Genomic DNA, 20,372 nt, shown 5'->3' on the forward strand with positions numbered 1-20,372 from the left:
GAATTCAAAATATATTATACCACTGCATGTTGAGGCATGTCTACATCAGTAGGTGCAGGTGGTTCTAGCATAGCCATTGTAGCGACCGACTACTGCGGAGCATCTGATTCAATAAGTGTATCATCGTGTACCATGGGTGGATGTTTAGGAGGATCCCCAGGCTGTGTTGGACTCATGAAGGGATGAGATAACATGTAGAATCATTCCATGTAGTATGTTGCACACTGCCTAGGAGCAACATAAATCTGACCCACTGATGCAAGGTATTCAGAGAAGTGTATCCATGCTAACTCATTGACAAGTGCACCAAATTGTCTTGTAGTAAAGTATTCTAAAGTCTGAGTGTCGAATCCAGAAGGACTTTGTTTGTACTTAGATTGATTCAAATCCAATTTACAAGCAAGAGATAAGGTATTTAAAATAGAAGATAAAGAGAAGTAAGAGATAAGATAAAGATTTAAAATAAAAGATAAGAGATCACAAGATAAAATAAATAAGAAATTTTAATGTAAAAGATAAGAAAAGTAAAAGATAAAAATGATGATACAAAGATAAATTTAGAATTTATGACATGTTGGGGCCTAACATGCCTAACTACCCTTGATGTAATATTAATGCGTTTCTCTATTTAATACTATTATAATTTCCACCAACATCTACTAAGATACTCAATCCTGATTCCTCACAATGAAGAACCTAATTTATCTATCCTCTCTCCCAAATCTCTTTGCAGAGATGATAAAATAGTAAATTGCATGAACTTTGAAGATGTATGCAGAGGCAAAACAAAGTTACTCTATCCCTAGCAATGAATTATTTAAATGTCATTTTCCAGTTCTTTAGAAATTATCATTTTCCAATGTATAACCCCTAAAACTAATGCATGGATGATCAGGCCATACAATAACAATAAAGCACAAGAAATAAATAATAAAAATTGGCATTGCATTAAATAGATAGTAAGGCAAAATTACATTCCAAGGGCATTTGACTGCTAAGCTCTCAATAATGGAGTTTTAGCCTCTCATTGTCATGAAAGTTTTACACTTTAGGGGCTAATGTGGATAAAAGAAGAGGGATGGATAGAGGAAGAGAAGGGGATAATGGATATAGATAGAGGGTTTCCCCTATTTGAGATACTCATGCTTAGGATGTATTCATTAGAGAGTTTTGAGTCTCGGTGTCTCGGTGTGTAGGGATTGATGTCTTTTTTCCTTTGCTCCCTTCTCCTTATAGGCCTAAGATAGCTTAATTTTCATGCAACCTCACACTTAGCGCGAGCTTTTACACTAAGCGTGCCTTTGGGCTTCTTCGTGGGTCATCTTTGCGCTAAGCCTGAACTGTCCGTTGAGCGAGGAGATGCGTTGGGCCTAGCTTGCGCGCTAAGTGAGCTGTATCAATCTTCAACTTTTTCTTCAAGTTTTTGCATCAATTTTACTCCAAAGCATTGAAATCTTATTCTTTTAACTTATGCTAATAAAAAACTACAAAGATATTAATTTCTTTATTATTTCATTAAAAACAACGGTAAAGTAAAGAAATTGCAATCATTCTTAGCCAAAATTAACTATCAAATTAACTCAAATTTCGGAGTTATCAATCCATCTATCGTCAATCTCTTCTATAGTTAAAAATGGGTCAGCAAAACATGGAGGAATGGTTTGCACATATCCAAATTGTCAAATAATTGTCTACAAAATAATGAAATCAACTCAAATTCTCTGAATGCACGGTGGTCACCATAAGAAATCCAACACACAACATCAGATGTCAATCTATCCAATTGCTTATAATACGTTGACACTGGTAATGCCTTCCCAGACTTCCAACAGCAAACACATGGTTTTCTCTCATGATAATCTTCATTAGCAATACAAAAAGCAACAGTAGGGAAATGATCGTAGATCCAACACTTCACATGTTTAAAAAACAAAAAAATCAAAACAATACTCAATATAAACTACAAAACTAATAATTAAATTTAAAATAAATTATAAATACATGTAAAAGTGTGATATATCTTGCAAGTTGTCTGACGGTTTCTTTGATGCGTCATTCAAATTCTCATACATATGGACCAACGCAGCCGCTCCCTATAAGTACCTTCCAGTTTAGCTGAGGTCACGAAATGTAAATCATGTAGATTTTGATGATGTCAAAAAGAATTTGCTTGATAATGAGTGTCATCATCAAAAAGGGGGAGAATGTGAATCATGCATGTTTTGATGATGTCGAAAAGAAATCACTTCATTGTCATCATCAAAAAGGGGGAGAATGTGAATGTATGTATACATGATTTTGATGATGCCAAAGAAGAATCAAACAAAGCTGCTACATTTGCTTCAAGATTAATACAAGATTACTTTAACAAACAAAGCCTTGATTCAAGATTTCTTCAAGATCAAGCCTTGCCTCAAAACAAAGGGTTGCAAAGTCATGTAAGGCTCTGGGAATCGATTACCAGGAAGTGTAATCGATTACCAGAAGAGAAGTTTGAGAAATAGCTGTTGAAAAGGGTTTTGAATTTGAATTTTGAACATGTAATCGATTACCAGCAATGAAACTCCTGAAATTCAAATTCAAAAGTCATGACCCTTCAAAATATAACTGTGTAATCGATTACCAGAAATCTGTAATCGATTACCAGTGAAGAAATTTAGAAAAAACTTTTTGAAAAGACACATCTTTTCAAACCATTTTGAAAAGGCACAAAGGGCCTATATATATGTGTGTGTCTGACTTCAAAAAAAAATGAGAGAGAGATTCCAAGAGAACTTCATTGCCAAATGTTCTCTCAACAACTCTTGGGCAAATACTTGCAAATCTATTAAGAGTTCATGGAACTTCATTGTATTATCTTTCTCTTAAAAGAGAGAATTATTCTTCTTCTTCTTCTCAATCAAAGAGATTGATTAAGGGACCGAGGGTCTCTTAAGTTGTAAGGATTCATGAATATAAGGGATGAGTTCTCCCTATGTGATTCAGACTTTGTAAAAGGCTTTTACAAAGAGATAGTGGAACTCCCAAGAGGGTTTCTTGGGGACTGGACATAGGCAACTAACTTTGCTAAACCAGTATAAAATTGTGTTTGCATTCTCTCTTCCCTTATCTCATTTATTTTATTGCAATCAATTTTTGTCTTGCATGTTTAAAGAGCATTATTAAATTTATTGTTGCTTCTTCTACATTCTGAGTCTATCTCATTTAGAAGGGGTTTAAAAGTTTGTTAGTGGGAAATTAATTCACCCATTCTTAAGATAACTGATGTCACATTTGTCTAACACGAAATGCATCCAAGAATACCACATGCACGTGTGTGACACTCTTGTTAGCAAAAAGTGTGCAACCTACTATATGCAAAAGATATGCTTGAGCTGCTACAATCCATTGCCATGCGTCACATTTGCTACGATAAATGTCTCGTAACCAAGATAATCGAACATATGCCTATGGCATTAAAATTTCTCATTTCTTTCTTCTTGTGAACTTACTTCAAGCAACTCAACTAACAAGTTCACGACTTGGTCTACATAAAGAGCATCAAAGGTATGAAAGACGCTTGTAATGGGAAGATGTAGCAACGATGCCACATCATCGAGGGTGATAATGACCTCTCCTACCAGAAGATGGAAACTACTAGTTTCCCTGTGCCACCTCTTTGCAAAAGTAGATATAAGTCCCGTGTCACTAGTGTCCAAGGAATATGCAATCAAAAGATTTAATCTTGCGGCAGGCACTATGCCTTCAATCTCTGGAGCAGACCTTCCAAATTTCTTTACCTTCCTTCCATGAGAGGACAACTTCAACTCAGAAGGTTCTTGAAAAAAATAATTTAAATCATTTCAACTTAAATAAAGAATAGTTATGAAAATATTATATAAATACTTCTCTATTCCAAACTGTGTTGTCATATGATAAACATATTTTGTCAAAACTGATGTATCGTGGGGCCGCCTGGATAACCTTGGGCTTTGGTAACTACATAATTAGTAATCGCCTCCTGATGCTACTCATGAACCTCACTAGCTGCATAATCCACATGCTCAACATCCCCAGCAACAGGTATAGTTGCCTATTGTCTATGCGTAAATATGGTCGTTGCTAAGGGGCTTCATTTGCATCACCACTAACTTTTGTTCGTAAGGCTCTTCCTATAACTCTACCTAAAGTCTGACGCAATCATCTGATTCTAATCATAATCTGCACATTTAAATAGTAATAACAATTAATGTTATCGTTCAAATAATAGTTGAGTTTCATAAACTAACTAATAAATTGACTAATAAATAAATTTAATTTAAAATATTGAATAAATCAGTATTTAATAATTCATAAATAAATATAACATATAATTAACTTTTTTTAATACTTTTATATATATTCATAAATCAATATAAATTTTTTTTTAAATATTAATAGACTTCACATCACTAATTCTAGTAAACTTAAATATATGATAAAAGTATAAGTATAATTTTGTTTTTTATTTCTAATAAATGAGTATTTCATTTTTTAACAAATTACTATTTGAATACTTTTAAATATTTATAAAAAAATGAAGAAATTTTAATTGTATACTTTCAAAGACTATTTATACAAATATTTAATACTATTAGTGTAATAATATTTATATGACTATATCAATAAAAAAACTATCATTTACAAATTTAGATTTTCTTGTTAAACTAATTTCTACAATATATACTTATAAAAATTTTGAATTAATGATATTTAAAAAAAATTATAAATAACTATTTCAAATATAATTAAATTTATTATATTTTAAAAATAAATAAATAACAAAAATATTTATACATTTATTTTTTAATAAACAAATTTCTTAAATTATTTGCGTATTAAATAAATAAATTATTAAAAACCAACTTCAAAAAACAAATATAATTAATTAAATAAAACTACATTAAAAATATACAATAATATTTATTTACAAATTAATAAATTTTAAAAAATAAATATATCAATTGAAAATTCATATAAATTATACGGATTTCGAATTCGTATAAACCAATACCAAATGTGTTCACTGTCAAAAGAAGAAGAGCGACGGAGACGATGGTGACGTTGACGAGAAGGACATTCACTGGCGACACTATGTGGATGGTGGGGCAAAGGATGACCTCTTGACGATGCAAGGAAGCACACCGCATAAACAAAGAAGAGGAATAGTAGCAGTAATGCGTGAGGGAGAGAAAGAGAGACTCCTTTTTAAACTTTCAAGTGAAAAACATTTTTGCCACTTCACTTGAAATATTAGATGCACTAATCATTTTGTTGAGTGCACAGACAAAATCCCATGAATACATCCCATGTATTCGTTAGGAAATTTTTTTTCACACCCTTTCTTTTTCTTTACTTTCATAAATTAAATATAGTTTTTTTTGTTAGTCTAATTGAAAAAAAAGGACGAAGATTCCGTGACCGTATGTCTTGATTAGAACATATTGTGATTAATAAACAAGTATAGTCAAGTACTTTTCCTCCAATGTTCAAGAGTGGCATACATATATTATAACGTCCAAAATAAGAAAAAGATTTGAGTGGAAAAAAAGAGTTTAATATATATACAATAAGGGTGTAAAATAGTTTTATAATATCATTTAATTATAAATTATTATTTTATTTTTAAAATTAATATATTTATTAAATATAATGAGTTATGATTAAATAAATGTGTAATTTTTTTTATAATATTAGTCGATAAATTTTTTTCTCAAGTAACAATGATAATAATAATATTAGTGGATAAATTAGATGGCCAACAAGCAGAATACAAGTGGAGGCATTGCCGTATTAGGTTTCTGATCAGTGTCGGTGTCAGGCAGGTGGTTGAATGGTTAATTGTTGGGTGGCCACGACCACCACATATGTGGCATCTTTTCTACTAACAACATATACAATTATGGTCCAACTCAATGCATCTTTCATTTTTCTTCCCATTATTGGCCCCCCATTCTCTTGTGTTGCATATTGACACGTACTGGGTTTTACATTCAATTCAACTCATTCATCATTGATGTTTGTTCTTAGAAGCCAAACTATCAAATTGGAAAATCCAAAATAAACCAAAAAGTTAAACACAGAACAACTGAGATTTTTAAATATTCTCAACTGAGGATGTATGGGAAAAAGACTTTGTTATGAAAAATAAAATACATTTCAATGATTTTTACGTCTTCAAAGTTAATCTCATATCTTTTGATTATAAAAATACCTTGTTTTAGAAAAAAAAATCCAAAATAAAATGCTACATAGATTAATTTGCTTTTTAACAACATTTTAAGATATTTTTTTAAAGAAAAGTAGTTATTCATCTAAAGGTAAACTGATACAAATAACAATTATTGAACACATTCAGGAAAAAAAAATTAACACAGCTTTTTGTTATTTATAAAAATACCAAATTCTAAGTATCACTTGTTAAATAAAAAGTAAAACCTACAAAATTTTATGCTTTTTAAATAAATTTTAGTTAATAACAAAGAATGAATGTTTTTAATAAATTTTGACCGATTACAGAAAAATATGTTCAAAGAATATTCTATTAGAATTTCTCAACGTGCAATAACACGCTATGTTTGCATAAATTTCTCAATTGACATTCAGACAATTCCCTTTCATTCAAAGAACAATCTCTTTATTCTACTCAATTTGATAAAAATTAACTCTCACAAAAGATACACATGATCTCGAATAAAAAAAAAAAAACTCTTTGCACATCATTTTCCTCCTTTCATTTCAATACATTTAAAGAAACAATTTAATTAAGTATTTCATCAATAAATTATAATAAATAAAAAATTACTTACAAAACTTTAAAAATAACTTATTTAGAATAAATCTCTTCATAAAGCTTATTAAAATGAACTTACAAACTTATAAAAATATTACAAACCGCTTTTATAAGTTAAAATAAACTCTACCAAGATTTTTATATATTTCAAGCCAAAAGAAAGTATAATTTGCAAAAGCATTTTCCCTTATTAAGGGGCCATGCTAAAGAGTCAATTTATATAATACTGGAAGCATAGAAGCAGTACCACATAAACAAACCCTATACAAGTTTGCTTTCATAATTGACTTAATCTGTCATGCGGCTGAGTGGTCGCCGTTTAGCATAAGATTTTGACAGAATCAACATCATCCAAACCTAATAAGGTAGGGTTAGTTACATAGATTCAATTCCATTTTGTGTTATACTCTTATATTCCAATTATATGTATGAAAAAGATTTACTTATGTGATTTTTACGCTTCAAACAAAAAAATAGTCTTCGAGTTAAAGAACATCCTTGGTGAAACCAAAAGAATATACTTAACAATCAAAATCAAATTTTAAAAAAGACCATTTTGACATAAAAAGAAGCAAAAAATAAATAAAAAAGCATCCCATTTTAATAATGTAAAATATAAATTAAACAAGACATACTCAGTGTATAGCAAAATAAAAAAGGGAAGACCGCCGGTTGACAAAAGAAATAAAATAAATAGAATAAAATCTAAAAAATGAAATTTAAAAATTTGAATATTTCAAACAAGTACAGCAGCTTGGGTCCCTTAATTAAGTGATCCAAAGTTCAAATCCGGATTGATCCTTGGAAATGAAATGAATCATGTTGGAAGAAAAAAATATTCACATTGTGTTGTGTAAGCTTAAGGTCTCCGATGAAAATTAGTCACATTTTTCAACTAATATAATGGTAAAAAAAATAAAATAAAAAAGGCTTAGAGGTTTGTATTGTTTAGTGATGACTGAATTTTATTGCCGACCACAGCTATTTACACACATACACTATATATACACATGGTGATGAGAGTTTGAAAGGCAAAACAAATGGATTCTACAATCCATGCTTCCAAATTAGGATCAAAATGCCCAAATATAGAATTTAAGGAGGTCTAAACCAGGTGGGCATTGTGAACAAACATAACATGCAAGCAAAAAGTATACCCCTCATGTGTGCTAAAGAGCACAGACAGAAAAAGGGAAAAACAAAATCCTCCACAAACTCAGACCATAAAAGGAAAAAGGTTAAAAACTTATAAAGGTGGCAGAACTCAGATGCATGAACATCAAAAACCCTCAAGAATATGTACACTACACTGTACATGAAACTCTCTCTTATTGCCATGCTCCCTTGTTTTTGCTTACTGAAAGCAAGGTGTGTCATCTTCAGGCATCAAGGGAGTCCTGCAAAGAGGGCATGTAATGTTCCAGTAGTCCAGCCACTTCTCTAAGCACACTTTGTGGAAGAGATGGCCGCACGATAAGCGGTTTATCTCCGATTCCGGTTCAAACTGAGTGAGGCATACAGAGCAGTCATGCTCAGGTTGTTTACAGCAGCACACACTGTCGAACCGAAGTGTTGGCGTCCGGCTTCTGAACTCTTCAATGTAACTCTCAGAGGGACTAAGATGGAATTCAAATGACTCAGGTGCGGTTAGCGAGGGATCCGGTGAAGAGGGTGAAGTGGAGGATGATGATGAAAGATGGATGCCAACAATGTGTAGGATTGTCCTAACAATGCCTTTGAATATTGAAATTGACAATACAGTGTTCACCAGAAGGACACATAATACTCCTTCAGATGGTGCTGGGAGACTTGAAAGGCCCATTTTGATCAATGCTGAGTCCTTTAGGATTACCAAAGTTACAGATAAAAATTTGTGTTGCAAGTTGTAACTTTTGAAGCTCAAAACTGAGCTAAGAAGACACAATGGATTGCCTTTGAATCAGGAAGAATCCACAAACATGGAAATGGGGAACCAAGAAAGCAGGATTGCTATGTCAAGTTGTCAACCTGATCAGAGAAGAGATACCGAGAATGGAAACTCTGTTGGTTTCTTCTTTAATATCTGACCTGTAAAGAAATTAAAGGAAAGATTAGAACATCAAAAACTCAACTAGAATTAAAGAGAATGATTGATGAATAAGATGGTGAACAATCAATAATAGTAGATTGAAAGAACAAACATACTAGGCTTAAATCTTGACTATATAGCTAATATAATATTTGATTTCACAAGTTTTTCATACCAAAAAAAAATCCATGTGAAACACACACACACACACACACATATAATTGTCTCTTTTCTCAAGGGAAAGACAAGCTACTCAGAAAAAATTGGGATAGATTCATCAACCCCATAATCATGATTTAGAAAAAAAAATCAAATCAATATGTGAACAGACAAGTTAAAATCCAAGGTAGCATGCGATTTGCTGCCAAAATTTCTCGATTGAAAGTTGAGGAAACATAATTAAATAACAAGCATTTGAGTGGTTTATTCATCATCATCAACGAGATCTAGCACATACCAAATCTTCAAGATGATATTTTTTTTTATCAAAATCAAAAAATATTTTTAACAAAAAAAAGGAAGAGGAAAAATAAAATTCAGAACTTTACATGTCCACAGAACACCACCCCAACCCCAACACACGATCTAGCAATTTTGAACATAAACACAAAATTCCTAGATGACCAAAAGAAGAAACCTGAAAACGAAGGCATTTTGATGAGACTTACGAAGTGGGGTTTGGAGATTACGGTTCTGGAATGATGGAAAATCGTAATTTGTTCTCTCTTTGCGTTATAGATAGGAGAAGAACCCCACCATCTCAGGGATTCATTATTGGCAACAATCCACAGTACCTTTAACCATGGTTACACCTTACCCTCTTTCCTCACAAGCATTCTTTAACCATGGTTAACATGTTTTTTGTTTTATCAAAATAAACTCATAATATAATGGTAAAATAGTTATGAAATAAATAAAAAAATGAGAAAGGGACATATAAGTCACAAGAACCGATTGATGCACTCATAATTTATGTTGGATAAATTAATCATCTTACCGGAGTTGAGGATAAAGTTCACTGAATATTAATTTTAAACCTGAAAGAATTGATAGTGTTCCATGCCATGTTTCCAATTTTGGATTTTTATACTTTATCCTTATTTACAGCCTGAATTTATGCTTACAGCACCATAATTTTTTATTGGTGACATTAACATACTGTACAATACATTATGAATCTTTTTATTTTTCTATCATCAAGCACATAAACTAGCTAGGAAAGAGTTTTTCTAGCTTAACTATGGTATCAAGCCTTAATATTGAATGCGTTGTTACATCAAATATTTGGATAAAAAAAATTATCGCTCATAAACCGAAATATTTTTAATAAGAAATGTGTTCTCTCTGTAAAAAAAAAAAAAAACTTTTTATTTTATTTTTTATAGATATTATTTTTTAGAGATATTTTTGTTTGAGATAACATCGAATATTAATGTAAATAAATACATTTTTAATAAAAAATTGAACCTTATTTATTATTTTTTTAAAATTAAACTTATTTTTAATTAATTTAGAACACTTTTAATTAATTCATGCGTTGAATGTTAACTTTAATCTTAATTTATTATATTAGGAGAGATTAGTCTTTTTTTAGACTTAATCCCATTTATCAATACATTATGAATGAATATATAATAAGAATTTTTTTTGGTTGTTTCTATGATTATGATAATCTTATAGCCATATGGTGACGTAGAATTACTTTTATTGAAATAATATTTTCGTGGCATTAAAGTTTCTCACATAACTTTTTATTTAAAAATTGAGTTTTAGCTTTTTCACTGGATATGTGAGTACAGTTTTTTTTTTAAAAAAAATATATTTTAAACTGGTACTTTAATATTAAAGAGTATTTAATATTCCTCGTTAAATATTTTATAATGTTACTCAGAAAATAATAAATATTTCTAAATTCCTAACGAGAGTATTTTACTCAGAAAATAATAAATATTCCTCCTTCATTTAATGTTTGTTACTTTTAATATACTTGTTTTTAATTTAGGACATTGCTTAGTAAAATAATGCTTTATAAAAAGAAAAACTTTCCTGTTTCCTTTTGTTTGTCCAAATATACTCTTTAGGTTAGTGTAATGCTGCATACAAAAATACCTATGAGAGAATTTGATGTCCCGTTTCACACAATGTATTGGATAGTTTTATAAAATAAGTTGTATTCCAACAAAAATTTCTAGCGTGATTAATCTATTTTCATGCAATAATTAAAATTGTTATTATTAAAAGTTAAAACATATTTTCGTATTTTTAAAATATATATGTAATTTCATTATTATTTAACATTTTCATATTTAAGAAATTACAATCTATTATTTATATTTAATTTTTCCTTCTGAAAATATTATTCACTCATTGAGATTTTTTCTATTTTATTTAATTTTAACTGCTCATTTAAATCCCTATAAAAAAATAGATATGTTTTTTCCTTATAATTTTAATTTATTAAAAATCATATTAAAATTAACTGTGTATATCTTATAACTTTAGTATTTTTAACTTGTATTTTAACATTTAATCTAATTTAAAAAGTATTTGTAAATCTAAACTGATATCAACTACAAAATACTTGCTGGTAATGCCAATGGATGTAGAGCCATAAAATAACACATAATGTTGTTAACTTTGAACCTAACACTATGGAAAAGTTAAAATAGGATCTACTTGATTTAATATATATATATATATATATTTCACAAATAATTATAAAGAATCCTATTTTCATTTCCTTCCCGGTTTTTAAATGTGTAAGAAAAAAAATACAACAAATCATGTTTTCATTAAAAGTGAAAAGTTAAAGTAACATTTTTTTAATATTTATAAATACAAAATTGGAAATGTCTTCTCAAATTAATCAGGCCCTAACAAATTGCATCAATGTAGTTTTAATGGTCGAGGAAGAAAAAAAGCTACCCAAACAAATCCATATATGGTTTGTGTATAACTTTTTTGATAAAAAAAAAATGAGGAGAAACATTTATCTCAGAATACGTTAGAGAAATAATACAGATTATAAAAATGATAACAAAAATTGAATGAAGTTGAAAAAAAAAACTCAAGAAACTTACACACAAAACATCTTTTACTCATCGATTTCTTATACACAATGCACAATGTTCTTCAGTAATAGGGTTTCTTTTTCTTAGAAGTGACTCACAATTACAATTGAAGTAAATATGCCATGCAATTGAAGTGTATCCATGGCAATCAAATCAAATAAAATACAAACAAAACTTTTATGGATACATGTCCAAAAATATAGAATGTTGTGTCATCAAAATAAATAGCAATAGCAGCATCCTATTCTATACATAAATAACCTTCAAATTTACAATTTGTCATACCTAAGGAACTGTTGGGTCATTACACCTCTAACTGCATTTATGTATATTCTGCACTATACATGGCAAAAGAGAGAGGGACAAAATATTCCTACAACAGTGTAGAAGATTGTCTAGAACTTATCAAATTGAGCCACTTATCATGCCATCATAGGCACACTTGTACATGTGACTCGGGATCAGTGAGGAGTTGACATAAAATATGACAAACTATGAGCAAGATCAAGGCCAAAGGGCTTAAAAAAGAATTTTGCATTAGATTAGTATTAAGAAGCAGGATTTTGCCAAGTTAAACAGAAGGGCAACCAAAATTCATGACACATTGCCTGAAGGGGGGCAGTTTGTGATGATGCTGTCATGTCGGCTGAAATTGCAACTGAGAATGTCCATTGCAGTGAAGGACACACAATCTTTGCTCCTGAGCTTTTACACTGTCAATTTCATTGGACAAGGGCCTGCTTACAACCTTCTTCCCCGTGAAGAAAATTTATGCCCCTGTCATAAAATCAGACAGCTTGTCATTGCATGGAGAAAGAATGCATCAAATTTCATCCATTTTTTCAGGTAAGAGTTACTTTTCTTTTGCAACTATAGAGTGATTCTTTCCTTTTTACAGAACATGGTTAAAAGTTGTACACTCAGTAGCTTCTGGTTTGGTTCAAAGGGTCATAGTCATAGACATCACCAGCTTTGACAAATCGGCCCTTCACACGCTTTCTGACATCAGCCCTAGCCTTGCGAGAGGCATATCTTACTTTCTTCTCGAACCTAATAAGATAACCACAATTGATGTTAAATCACAAACGGAGCAAATAAGTTTTAAAATTTAGAAATAAATCATATCCAATAAATAATTAGTAAGTAGTTATATTGCTCAGCAACAAAGATAGCAACCCAAACTAAAGAAACTTATGACAGGATATCCTTAATTGGAAGATCATATTGCGTTCAATGATAGCATATTATGCATTCATTCTATTCATTAATCTAACACCACATCAAGCGTGGCACATATATACACAAATGCACTAAAGTTGGAGCATGGAAACAACAACCGTTTGCATAACTAGTGGGATTTTATTGGTTGAAATCAGTTGGAAAGTCATCTTAATTATGGTCACCCCTAGCCCACCTTAGTTGCGGCCTATTTGCAAGCTTCCTTAATTGCAGCCTCAAGGGTGGTGGTTTAGTTCCACATCAACTATAGATATGGCTTAAAATAGTCACCTTACAAGCCGGTTTTGTGAGGTTGAATTAGGCCTCAACCTAAATTTTAAGATGGTATGAAAACTAATCCTAGATCCATTGTTGGGCCACCTACATTTGCATTGCTCCAGGCCAGTAGCCCTGGGCATGAGAAGGAGTGTTCAAAAGCCGCCTTAATTGTTTTTTTTAATCAGCAAATGTTACTTGGTAATTGTTAGTTTTTTGTTAGTGGGGGGAGTCGAAAGTCACCTTAATTGTGGTCACCCCTCGCCTGCCTTAGTTGCGACCTCTTTAAGAGCTGCCTTAATTGCAAATTTTCAACCTCAAGGGTGGTGGTTTAGTTCCACATCGACTAGAAATATGGCTTAAATAGAGCTTATAAAGCTTGGACAGTTCTCACCTCACAAGGCAGTTTTGTGGGGCTGAGTTAGGCTTATCAAGTTGGTCAATGAGATGATAAAATCAATGCTCTATGGTAATGAGTGTTAGGGGTATGAGGTGCCAACAAGAGCCAAAAAATAATGTGTACTACACAATGAGGATGTTCAGTTGGACGAGCGGAAATACAATAAAGGTTTAGGAACAAATGAAACTGAGAAAGTCAGACCATCACCTATTGAGGACAAGATGGTAAAACTTGGCTGAGGTAGTTTGGTCACCTGAGAGATGATCAATAGAGACAAGGACAGGTCCAGAAAACATCTAGGAGGGCAAAAGTGGATAAAACTTTATGCATAATTGTATTAGTGGCAGTGGGACACTGGGATACAAGGCCAAAGATTTTTTATAATCTATATAAAAAGCTACAATCTACATATACAACTTTAAAAAAATGAAAAATTGAGGATTCCCCTCCCTCTTTCAAGCTGTTCCTGTATAGAGGCTTCACCTAATAGGATAAGGCTTGGTTGCTATTATTGTTATAAGATTAATAGTCAAGTTAATAGTCCCTTGTTGAGACCAGAACAAAGATAGTGGATTGTGGCCGCCCACTATTTTCATGTCAACAAAGAAATAACATAATATGGAACCAACACCAATAGCTATATAAACAGAATCATCACAATTAACTTACTTCCGGGTCTTCTTTTTTTCCTTGTAGCGCATGACAGCATTGCTTCGGTTAGCAGAATGCAGAGAACTCTCAGGGCAAGGAGGACACCAGGGAGGTTCTCCCATGAGAAGCATTGAAGAAGCACCACAGTCTTGATAGTCACCAGCACTATCTTTGGTAACACCAGAAAAGGAAATGTTTGATTGAGATTGCCTTGCCGTAAAACAAACAATTGGTTCAGTTTTTGTACTCATCACTGAATCTGCAGATGCTGCATTGCTGCATGCTGGTTGGATAGGATTGACCAACCCAGCAGACGATCCCTAGAAAATAGAAAGAAAAGTTTAGATATGATGCAAAACCATTTAACTCAGATCCCACAAAAGAAAAGAAATTCCATTACTCAAACTTAAATGTATGTCCCATAAGTGGGAGAACAAAATATAAGTAAGCCTTCAAATAAATAGAAGAGATTTAAGGAATCGAAACACACTGATATATTCTACCCAAAAAAGAAGGACATTGGAGACAGTAAAGAGGAATCTCATGATAAATAATATCTCTGAAGATTTTATCTCTAACCGGGTCGAATGACATCATGTGATCCATGAAGCCGACCTCACCGTCTTCCTTCCACTTCAAATCATTAAGATAATAAAGCTTGGGCCTTCTCAACTAGGAAAGTATTAGATATAGCATTAAAAGAAATTTAGGTAGTGGGAAAATCCAGTTGGGATTGAGGTGTAGGCCATATATATAAACTGTTTCGTTCTATCATACAAATTAAGATATTCATTATCACCAGATCATCAGGGAGATAACAAGGGACACGAGGGAACAGGCTAAAAGATCATTGTAAAGTGGAAGATTTAATCACATTAAAATTCATAGATGCAAATCTCAACAACCAAAAACATGGCTCAGTTATATGAAATATAACAGATGATGCTCCAATAATAATAATAATAGAAAAATCAATCTTATCACAAGAAAGAATGGTGCAATTTGAGTACCTCAGCAGCAACAGCACCCTGACAATGGGAATCACCAGCACTAGCAGACATGTCCTTTGCCTCAAATAAGCTATTAATTCCACCATTTTCAAAAAGCTCTTCAGAGTGACTGAGAGCCATCCCAAAAAGTTCCTCATAGTTCTCAAGTTCTAGATCAACTTCATCCATGATGAAATCATCATATAGATCATCATCTTCACATATTCCAGAAGCTTTCTTCCCAGGACAGTACAACTGCAGATTCATCATGAGAGATTAACTTGGTAATTAGATGAAACAATAATATAGAAAGCTAATGATTGTGTAACTTATTTCACTAAAAAGATAAAAGTTGGCAGAATCATATATAATGGCCTTGTAGTTAACATGTAAGCTATAAGGATATTGTGTTTTTGCAAGCACATTGTTATGCCATTGCCATATACTGTCATCAAGTTGCATAGGTCAAAATGTTAAACTGATTAGGAGTAGTGAATAGAGAAAGTATACAAATACCCAACCCTTGTAGATAAGGTGCAATTATCCATGTAAATAAGCTACAAGGACAATATTCATATCCTTTGCAAACCACTCATCATTTCTTTTCACTTATCATCAAAACCCACGGACCAAAATTTGAGATAACAGTCAATACCTATGAAAGAGAGAACATCTTGGTACTTTGAAATGTGGAGCTGAATAAGACTGTAGATACAATTACAACAGTAGCCTAACCAAATTTATGTATCAGTTCCCCCAAGACCAAATAAAAACTTTTCCAACTAAATTGACTACTGTTACATGTGCTGAAGGTATCTAAAAGATAGAAAGTATTAAGCAAGGTTTTTTTGAGGAGTTCAAGCTACCAATAAACCATGAAAGGTGAAGGTTCTATGAAACCAAAATATAGTTTTGACCAAGAAACAACATACAGGCAGAATCAAAGCAAATCAATTTTGAATGCTGTAATAGTCATTTAGAAAATGAATTATAAATCAACCACAATATATAAAAATGAATTAGCCAAAAAAAAGCCAGTTGATGAGAAACTACTCAGGAATGGTTACCAGATAATTTTGCTATTAATGTCATGGCTTTTACAAATAAAGCATCTATATCAAAACCATATAATAATTGACAAAAAAAAACTCATTCCTTGCAAGCATGCAATTTCATAGACTGTTTCATTATTGTTAGAATGTCCATCTCCATCAAACCTAGTATGGTTATGATTGTCCAATAGTTTTGCCTGTGATGCATAGATAGGTTACATATAACAGATACGATACATATTTGTATCTGATATGGCCAGACTATTATTCTAAATATATATGATACAATATGTGTAAGATAAATTTCTAGACATGTATACAAATTCATAAAACATAATAAATATATAATTGCAATTCTGCAAATTCAAATTAGAACATAATTCTTGGACATTACAAAAAACAAAATAAAATTATAAATTATTGTTATCATAATAGGAATAGTATCAATCTCATTACTTTCTTAAAATTATCCATAAAGAGGACAATTTCTATTTTTGGTTTATCAAGGGACAATGCTTCTATTGTTTCATATGTAACTGTATTGGATTTTCACAACTTTTTTAAGGGTTTGATACTTCAAAGATACGTATCGGTAAAGTATCCAAGAGCATCGGATACGGATATGTGAAGCAAAACAAAGTACTCTGCTTCATAGGTTTTTGCTATTATTCTGCTGCTTCTATAAGGGGAAAAAACAAACCATCAAACAAATTTACACAGAATTCATTCCTTGCAACCTTGCAATTTTGTTCAGACTGCAGTTGCTAGAATGCCCATCAAACCCAGTATAGTTACAAATTTGGGACAAAAATGAAAACATGAGGCTATACCTTGGGCACACATTCATTGGCAGGTCCAGGCGGCTGGTCCAGAATACGAGGTTCTGAGCTTGACTCAGGTATTGAAGGTGTGCCAGCCCAAGATTTACCCTTGCTGGGTAGATCAGTCACTTCAGTTGAACCAGACACATTCTGCCCTTCTGGAGGAATGTTCTCATTAATGCTCATCAAACCTAGTTCCTGCTCACATGCTTCACCCAAAGAAGGGATGTCTAAGAAAAAGGACCATATTGAAGAAAATTCTGCCGCTGAAGGGCAGCCAGAGTAGCAATTGATTGATTGCCTCTTGTGCATCGAAGAAGACGGTGAGGTACCATGACCCAACCAATCACAGTTCTGACAAAGTGAAATTTTCTCTTCAACAGACCTCACAAATGCAGGTTGTGAATTGCATCTCTCGCATACAAGGGTTCTCGAATGACGCCTAGAAAGTGCATTGGCAGAATGAACATTTCGATCGCATGACAAACATAAGCACGCGGAATCAGAGCGGCAGTACACCAAGGACCTCTGGTCTCCACAAAAATCACATAAGTAACCCATCTTTAAACTGCCTCTTCTTTTATTCCTGAATCTAAATGAACAATTCCAAGTTATTAATTATGTCACCACAAACTACAAAAGAAGTTCCTTCTTATCTTAAGTTGTTGAAACTGAACCGAGCTTTGTCGTAGAACTTACAAGATGTTGGAGAATGTGATGAAGGAAGCTACAATTCAATTCAGTTCAGCAAACTCAGCTGAGGCAAAGAGATGATAAAAGTAAGCATTTTGATAAGAATTTATACCTACTTAGTAATATGAAGATTGAAGACCAGATAAAAGAGAAATGAAAAGGGAATTCTAATGCAAACTATGAACAATGTATAGATGTCATGCCATGAGCCCATGACTAGTAATTTATCGACATGGAATGAAACAGTATGAATTGAAAACATGCAGCCAAGATCAAACAGTGTAGATTAGAGAGCCAACTGAAAGAAGAAGAAAAAAAAGTAAAAAAAGTTAAACAAATTGTTTGACAACCAAACTCACAAAACTATGTCACAGCAAGAAGAAACTACACAAAACAGCACACTATTCTATCTAAAGAAGAATGATAAAAGATAAGTTTAAATTAAATTATAAATAATTATGACATCATTAGTTCATGACAATACTTTGAGAAGAATTTCACAAGGAAAATACGAGTTTAGATTTGGAAAATAAGAGTAAAAAAAATTAAACAACTGAATTATCATTTTTCAGGCAAAGGAACCAACCAGACATCTATTTTCTGTTTTAAAAAAAATGCATTTCCATCATAAAAGAATCGTAGTAGAAAATTCACTAAACAAAAATTTAACTCAAATTTAATACGAATTAATTGAGAAAAACAGATCAACTCTCAACAAACAAGAAAGTCAGAAACATCTCCAAACACATCATCACATAAACCCACAGAAGAGAACAAAAGATGAAGCAGATAAAACAACAACAAATCTAATCAAATCCAATTACCCCTTTATCAAAATTCTCAACTTTTCCTTATCTGAACCTCCCAGAAAAGTCTTCACCCCCAGAAAAACATGAACTTTCAAAAAGAAGGGAAAAAAAACACTTTTTTTAATATTAAAAAAACAAAAAAGAAGACATGTAGTATTTGTACGAAAGATACAGCAGGGAGGAGGGAGAAGAGAGATGAGCAGAAGGCAAGAAAATTACCATATGGCAAGAAAGACAGAGAGAGGACAAGATCGGTAAGGAAAAGGCCTCTGTTGCTTTTTTTCAGAAAAACAATATAGAAATGATATTTTTATGCAAACATTGAAAGCAAAGGAACCCTAGAGAGGTGGTGGTGGTGGAAGCTGGACTTTTCAAGAGAACAATCAGAGACCCTTTTGTGTTTTGTGTTGTGTGTGTGACTGTGTGTTTCTCTCTCTCCTCTGCTCTGTTCAGATAGATAGGAATAGGCAGATTTTAGATCAGATATGATGGTGAGGGTTGGTGTAGGTGTGAGTGTGAGAATAATGCAATATTGTAGGGAATGTGACATGAGCAATGGGAAGAAGGGAAAAAAGTGTTAGATTGATAATAAAAAGTGCAAAACAAAAGAGTAAAAAAACACTTGGTATGCAATGGCAAGTGGGGCCATGTCTTTTTCCCCTAGTGAAAGCAAAAGCTTACTAGGCCACACCACCTTTTTTTATTGGTCCACTCCATAAAAATAAACTGTTACTAAAATAATTATTTTTTCTTCTTATCAAAATATTAGTACATAGTAATCTATTTTAAAAGTCATAATTAATAGTTGTCAAGAAATTATAAGATCAATATTTCAATCCCAATATAATTTATTTCATATGAAAATTAGAATTCAAATTTTAAATTTCTAGACTAAAAAAATATCTCTTCAACCCATGTAAACTTTTACCACCAAAGTGACACTATTTTGCTGATATTTTGTTTGCAAAATAACATGAACTTTTCTCTCACCTACCTTTTGGGTGTGCTGGCATATTTTATTGTGTTAAATGCTAAAAAAGCATTATTAGTTGTCGTACAGAGGATGAACTTTTTGCTAAAAAGTGCGTCACATGTTGGGTGAGGTGGACAGATAAGTGGTTATTTTGTGACACTTTTTTCACAATCTGGTTCGCTTTTTCTGATGCCTTTCCACACTGAGCTTTTATGGGTTTCTGTGGATTTGTTTTGTGGGTGCCCTCCTTTCTATTTCGTATTCTTACATCAATGACCTGTTAATTATTGCAAATTTTAAAGATTTATAATTGTTATGCACATCATTAATTAATCATAAATTTTTTTCTATCTGGATAGGTTAAATATAATGCGCAACTGATTATAGATTTGTTGATACTTATTTTTTATTTTTACCGATAAAAAATATTTTTTTTCATTTCTTTATAAGTATTGGTATAAGAAGAAAAATATTTTTTTTTATTTTTTTAATATAATATTAATTACTCTTATTTATTTATGTCCTTAATAATAGTTTTTA

General features: G+C 32.0%; 2 protein-coding genes across 7 annotated transcripts; both read right to left on the reverse strand.

Moving 5' to 3' along the window:
* Positions 1-7,749: 7,749 nt before the first annotated feature.
* On the reverse strand, positions 7,750-9,693 carry LOC100786803 (E3 ubiquitin-protein ligase RHA1B-like). Of its 3 annotated transcripts, none has more exons than NM_001253326.2 (2): positions 9,548-9,693; positions 7,750-8,878 (listed from the first exon to the last, which is right to left on the reverse strand). In NM_001253326.2, the coding sequence occupies exon 2, from the start codon at positions 8,631-8,633 to the stop codon at positions 8,166-8,168; it is 468 nt and encodes a 155-aa protein (NP_001240255.1). In that variant the 5' UTR covers positions 8,634-8,878; positions 9,548-9,693; the 3' UTR covers positions 7,750-8,165. The 3 variants fall into 3 exon arrangements, with proteins under 3 accessions (NP_001240255.1, XP_006574405.1, XP_006574406.1); XM_006574342.4 differs by having other exon boundaries at positions 7,756-8,878; positions 9,517-9,636; XM_006574343.4 differs by having other exon boundaries at positions 7,756-8,878; positions 9,428-9,548.
* Positions 9,694-12,113: 2,420 nt separating this feature from the next.
* LOC100787695 (zinc finger protein CONSTANS-LIKE 9) lies at positions 12,114-19,424 on the reverse strand. Of its 4 annotated transcripts, none has more exons than XM_014769158.3 (7): positions 19,079-19,423; positions 18,057-18,114; positions 17,367-17,949; positions 15,506-15,739; positions 14,514-14,815; positions 12,869-13,000; positions 12,114-12,727 (listed from the first exon to the last, which is right to left on the reverse strand). In XM_014769158.3, exons 3-6 carry the CDS (start codon positions 17,916-17,918, stop codon positions 12,871-12,873), a joined length of 1,218 nt encoding a protein of 405 aa, XP_014624644.1. In that variant the 5' UTR covers positions 17,919-17,949; positions 18,057-18,114; positions 19,079-19,423; the 3' UTR covers positions 12,114-12,727; positions 12,869-12,870. The 4 variants fall into 4 exon arrangements, with proteins under 4 accessions (XP_014624644.1, XP_014624640.1, XP_006575398.1 ...); XM_014769154.3 differs by having other exon boundaries at positions 12,839-13,000; XM_006575335.4 differs by having other exon boundaries at positions 12,114-13,000; positions 17,367-17,943; positions 19,079-19,424.
* Positions 19,425-20,372: the final 948 nt, after the last annotated feature.

The sequence above is a fragment of the Glycine max genome, chromosome 2, assembly GCF_000004515.6.
Source record: "Glycine max cultivar Williams 82 chromosome 2, Glycine_max_v4.0, whole genome shotgun sequence".
Taxonomy (NCBI): domain Eukaryota; kingdom Viridiplantae; phylum Streptophyta; class Magnoliopsida; order Fabales; family Fabaceae; genus Glycine; species Glycine max.